Genomic DNA, 5,252 nt, shown 5'->3' on the forward strand with positions numbered 1-5,252 from the left:
TCCAGTCGTCCTGGATAACCCTTGCCACTGGACCAAGGCCGAGCTCGGTCAAGCCCCGTGTGGTGGCTGGTGTGCAACGGTCACCCCACGTTAAAACAATCCACCCACAGGCATCTTCCACCGTTGAACTGGAGTTCCGGTCCTTCATTGAAACATTTGTGAACTCATGTGGAAGCAAGTCACCCTTGTTCGAGGAACCGCCTAGGATGTGCTCAAGTCCCTGGAGTGGGACTTGAACCCTTGATCTTGTGATTCAGAGGTGAAGGTGTTGCCCACAGCTGGTCCAGACGTCCGTTCTCTTATCACATTATATCATTGGTGTCATGCTGTTAAAATTGTTCTTCTAACATCTCTCTTGAAAGCATTCAGTGTCGTGTTGTAACTCAGGCCGCTCGATGGGCCACGCTCCCCACCACCTCCAACACTCACTCCCTCCACCACCTCCAACACTCCCTCCCTCCACCACCTCCAACACTCCCTCCCTCCACCACCTCCAACACTCACTCCCTCCACCACCTCCAACACTCACTCCCTCCACCACCTCCAACACTCACTCCTTCCACCACCTCCAACACTCACTCCCTCCACCACCTCCAACACTCACTCCCTCCACCACCTCCAACACTCACTCCCTCCACCACCTCCAACACTCTCTCCCTCCACCACCTCCAACACTCACTCCCTCCACCACCTCCAACACTCGCTCCCCACCACCTCCAACACTCACTCCTTCCACCACCTCCAACACTCACTCCCTCCACCACCTCCAACACTCACTCCCTCCACCACCTCCAACACTCACTCCCTCCACCACCTCCAACACTCACTCCCTCCACCACCTCCAACACTCACTCCCTCCACCACCTCCAACACTCCCTCCCTCCACCACCTCCAACACTCCCTCCCTCCACCACCTCCAACACTCACTCCCTCCACCACCTCCAACACTCACTCCCTCCACCACCTCCAACACTCACTCCCTCCACCACCTCCAACACTCACTCCCTCCACCACCTCCAACACTCACTCCCTCCACCACCTCCAACACTCACTCCCTCCACCGCCTCCAACACTCACTCCCTCCACCACCTCCAACACTCACTCCCTCCACCACCTCCAACACTCACTCCCTCCACCACCTCCAACACTCACTCCCTCCACCACCTCCAACACTCACTCCCTCCACCACCTCCAACACTCACTCCCTCCACCACCTCCAACACTCACTCCCTCCACCACCTTCAATACTCACTCCCTCCACCACCTCCAACACTCACTCCCTCCACCACCTCCAACACTCCCTCCCTCCACCACCTCCAACACTCACTCCCTCCACCACCTCCAACACTCACTCCCTCCACCACCTCCAACACTCCCTCCCTCCACCACCTCCAACACTCACTCCCTCCACCACCTCCAACACTCCCTCCCTCCACCACCTCCAACACTCACTGCCTCCACCACCTCCAACACTCACTCCCTCCACCACCTCCAACACTCACTGCCTCCACCACCTCCAACACTCACTCCCTCCACCACCTCCAACACTCACTCCCTCCACCACCTCCAACACTCACTCCCTCCACCACCTCCAACACTCACTCCCTCCACCACCTCCAACACTCACTCACTCCACCACCTCCAACACTCACTCCCTCCACCACCTCCAACACTCACTCCCTCCACCACCTCCAACACTCACTCCCTCCACCACCTCCAACACTCACTCCCTCCACCACCTCCAACACTCACTCCCTCCACCACCGGCGCACCGTGGCTGCGGTGTGCACCGTCCACAAGATGCACCGCGGCAACTCGCCAAGGCTTCTTCGGCAGCACCTCCCAAACCCGCGACCTCTAACCCCTAGAAGGTCAAGGGCAGCAGGGGCCTGGGAACACCACCCCCTCCACGTTCCCCTCCCAGTCACACACACACCATCCCTCGACTTGGGAATATATCGGCCGTTCCTTCATCGTGGCTGGGTCACAATCCTGGAACTCCCTCCCGAACAGCACTGTGGGAGCACCTTCACCACACGGACTGCAGCGGTTCAAGAAGGCGGCTCACCATCACCTTCGCAAGTGGCGACGAGGGAATGGGCAATAAATGCCGGCCTTGCCAGCGACGCCCACACCCCAGGAACGGATAACAAAGTACAGTTGCCTCCTGCTGGTACGGGTGCGTGTGCACTGGGTAACTGGGCAGTCCAATAGGGCTGCCCATACTCCCTCGGGTCTGGCCGTTGCCTGAGACATTTGCCTGTCAGACTGGGGTACAGACTGAACCTCCATCAGTCGCCTGCTCGCTGCCCGAACCGACGGTGACCCCTGGGTGAATTGCCGACCTTCATGCTGTTCCCAGTGGCCTTGGGCTCACGGCACGGCACGGACGCAGTCATTCTCAGAACTACAGAGACACCAGGCGCTGGAACGAGAACTTACCTCAGGGCTTCAATCCACGGCACATGTGTCGGGGTAGCTTCTCACTACACCTGCCCTGGGAGTGTTTGATGGGACAGTGTAGAGGGAGCATTACTCTGTATCTAACCCCCTGTACCTGCCCTGGGAGTGTTTGATGGGACAGTGTAGAGGGAGCTTTACTCTGTATGTAACCCCCTGTACCTGCCCTGGGAGTGTTTGATGGGACAGTGTAGAGGGAGCTTTACTCTGTATCTAACCCCCTGTACCTGCCCTGGGAGTGTTTGATGGGACAGTGTAGAGGGAGCTTTACTCTGTATCTAACCCCGTGCTGTACCTGCCCTGGGAGTGTTTGATGGGACAGTGTAGAGGGAGCTTTACTCTGTATCTAACCCCCTGTACCTGCCCTGGGAGTGTTTGATGGGACAGTGTAGAGGGAGCTTTACTCTGTATCTAACTCTGTGCTGTACCTGCCCTGGGAGTGTTTGATGGGACAGTGTAGAGGGAGCTTTACTCTGTATCTAACCCCGTGCTGTACCTGCCCTGGGAGTGTTTGATGGGACAGTGTAGAGGGAGCTTTACTCTGTATCTAACTCTGTGCTGTACCTGCCCTGGGAGTGTTTGATGGGACAGTGTAGAGGGAGCTTTACTCTGTATCTAACCCCGTGCTGTACCTGCCCTGGGACTGTTTGATGGGACAGTGTAGAGGGAGCTTTACTCTGTATCTAACCCCGTGCTGTACCTGCCCTGGGAGTGTTTGATGGGGACAGTGTAGAGGGAGCTTTACTCTGTATCTAACCCCCTGTACCTGCCCTGGGAGTGTTTGATGGGACAGTGTAGAGGGAGCTTTACTCTGTATCTAACCCCCTGTACCTGCCCTGGGAGTGTTTGATGGGACAGTGTAGAGGGAGCTTTACTCTGTATCTAACCCCGTGCTGTACCTGTACCTGCCCTGGGAGTGTTTGATGGAACAGTGTAGAGGGAGCTTTACTCTGTATCTAACCCCCTGTACCTGCCCTGGGAGTGTTTGATGGGACAGTGTAGAGGGAGCTTTACTCTGTATCTAACCCCCTGTACCTGCCCTGGGAGTGTTTGATGGGACAGTGTAGAGGGAGCTTTACTCTGTATCTAACCCCGTGCTGTACCTGCCCTGGGAGTGTTTGATGGGACAGTGTAGAGGGAGCTTTACTCTGTATCTAACCCCGTGCTGGACCTGCCCTGGGAAGTCGGGAGCGGTTGATGCTTGAGCGGGAATGCTCAGCTGAGGGGCGGGGAGCGGGAGCGACCTTGTCTTCACGGAGTTGGCGGAAGGCCCTCTGTTCAGCGGTGCCCTGGTTGGCAAAATCCTGGCACGCAAGAGCCGCGGGACATTGAGGTGCGCGTCGCTCCCGCGAGTGAAGCAACAGCGAGCTCACCGGCAATATCTACACGATTTATTTCACAACATAAAGAACTCCGGCAGCGATCGCCACATCGTCGGTCACGAGGTGTTTGGAACCGAGGCGGGTGTAACGCCCCGAGGCGGTCTGGTCTTCGGCCTGCTGGGTGTCATGGCCCCAAGGTGATGTACAACGCAGTGTCCAAGAGTCTGGGCATGTCAGCTGCCCGTGTCAGCTGTCCCCATGGCCCGCCCGATGGGCGCCGGGCCTCGAGGCGTTGGAGCGGTGGCCGTTCCAGGCGGGCAGCGTTGCGCGGTCGGCCCCCCCCGTCTCGCCGCCCCACTCGTGGAGCCCAGGTCTCCGGCCGGCCGATCGCCCGTCGGGTTGTGCCGACGGGGGCAGGGTCCCGAAGGTCCGGCCGGGTTGGGCGGGCGCTGGGTGCCGGGCGTGGACTGACGGGGGCAGCGCGTAGCCCACCCTGGGGTGGCCCAGCAGTCCCTGGTGGAGGAGCGGAGGGTGGGGGCGCGGGAGCCTGGCGCACCGCTCCGCCGCCTCCCACTGGACGCAGGGCGCCCCTCGCCCGCCGGCGGACGGCTCCTCGTGCCGCGCCTGGACCTCTGGCCGCGGCGACCGCTGGCCGGCGGAGCAGGGGCTGGCGGGCGAGCGGCTGGACGCGGGGCCCCGGGGCGGGCTGCTGGCGTGGCCGGGCGTCCCCGTCTGCTGGACGCTGGGCGAGGGGCAACATGAGCCTGCAGAGACACAAGGAACAGAAAGACAAGGTGGTCAGTCAGCTCGCTCACACCCTGCTTGGCCCATCCAACCTCCCGTCCTCGGGCCGGGCCGGCACACAGCGATCCGGGGGGCGGGGGTCCTTACATCGGAAACAGGAGCAGGAGTCGGCCATTCGGCCCCTCGAGCCTGCTCCGCCATTCAATACGATCGCGGCTGATCCGATCATGGACTCAGCTCCACTTCCCATCACCCTTCACTCCCATATCGCTCAAAAATCTGTCGATCTCCGCCTTAAATATATTCAATGACCCAGCCTCCACGGCTCTCTGGGGCAGGGAATTCCACAGATTTACAACCCTCTGAGAGAAGAAATTCTCCTCATCTCAGTTTTTAATGGGTGAGCATTGAGGCTGTGGGCCTGAATGGATTTTGCCCTCCCCCCCCCCCCCCCCCCACACACACCCGCCAATGCCCCCCGGGCCTAATTTTGACTGGACCCCCGACGCAGCCAGCCCATCATTCCGGCTTGGATTCCGACCATGTAAGCCGGAGAGGGGACGTGGCCTAGATCACCATGTCAGTCCTCGCTGGATTACCGCAGACTCCTCACGCACCCCACATTCCGGCCCCGCGATATAGTCCACCGCCCAGACCCCTGACTCCTCCCCCTGTTATAGTCCCCCACCCTGACCCCTGACCCCCCCATTATAATCTCCCACCCTG

General features: G+C 59.8%; 1 protein-coding gene across 1 annotated transcript in view; it reads right to left on the minus strand.

Annotated features, from left to right (window-relative positions):
* Positions 1 to 3,836: 3,836 nt before the first annotated feature.
* The window catches only part of LOC139240323 (B-cell lymphoma 3 protein-like), an 89,394-nt gene continuing 87,978 nt past the window's right edge, over positions 3,837 to 5,252 (minus strand). Inside the window, exon 9 of the mRNA XM_070868796.1 lies at positions 3,837 to 4,546. Coding sequence (XP_070724897.1) covers positions 4,029 to 4,546 — 518 coding nt within the window. The 3' untranslated portion in view covers positions 3,837 to 4,028. The remainder of the gene's footprint in view (positions 4,547 to 5,252) is intronic.

This window comes from Pristiophorus japonicus, chromosome 31 (genome assembly GCF_044704955.1).
Source record: "Pristiophorus japonicus isolate sPriJap1 chromosome 31, sPriJap1.hap1, whole genome shotgun sequence".
Classification (NCBI taxonomy): domain Eukaryota; kingdom Metazoa; phylum Chordata; class Chondrichthyes; family Pristiophoridae; genus Pristiophorus; species Pristiophorus japonicus.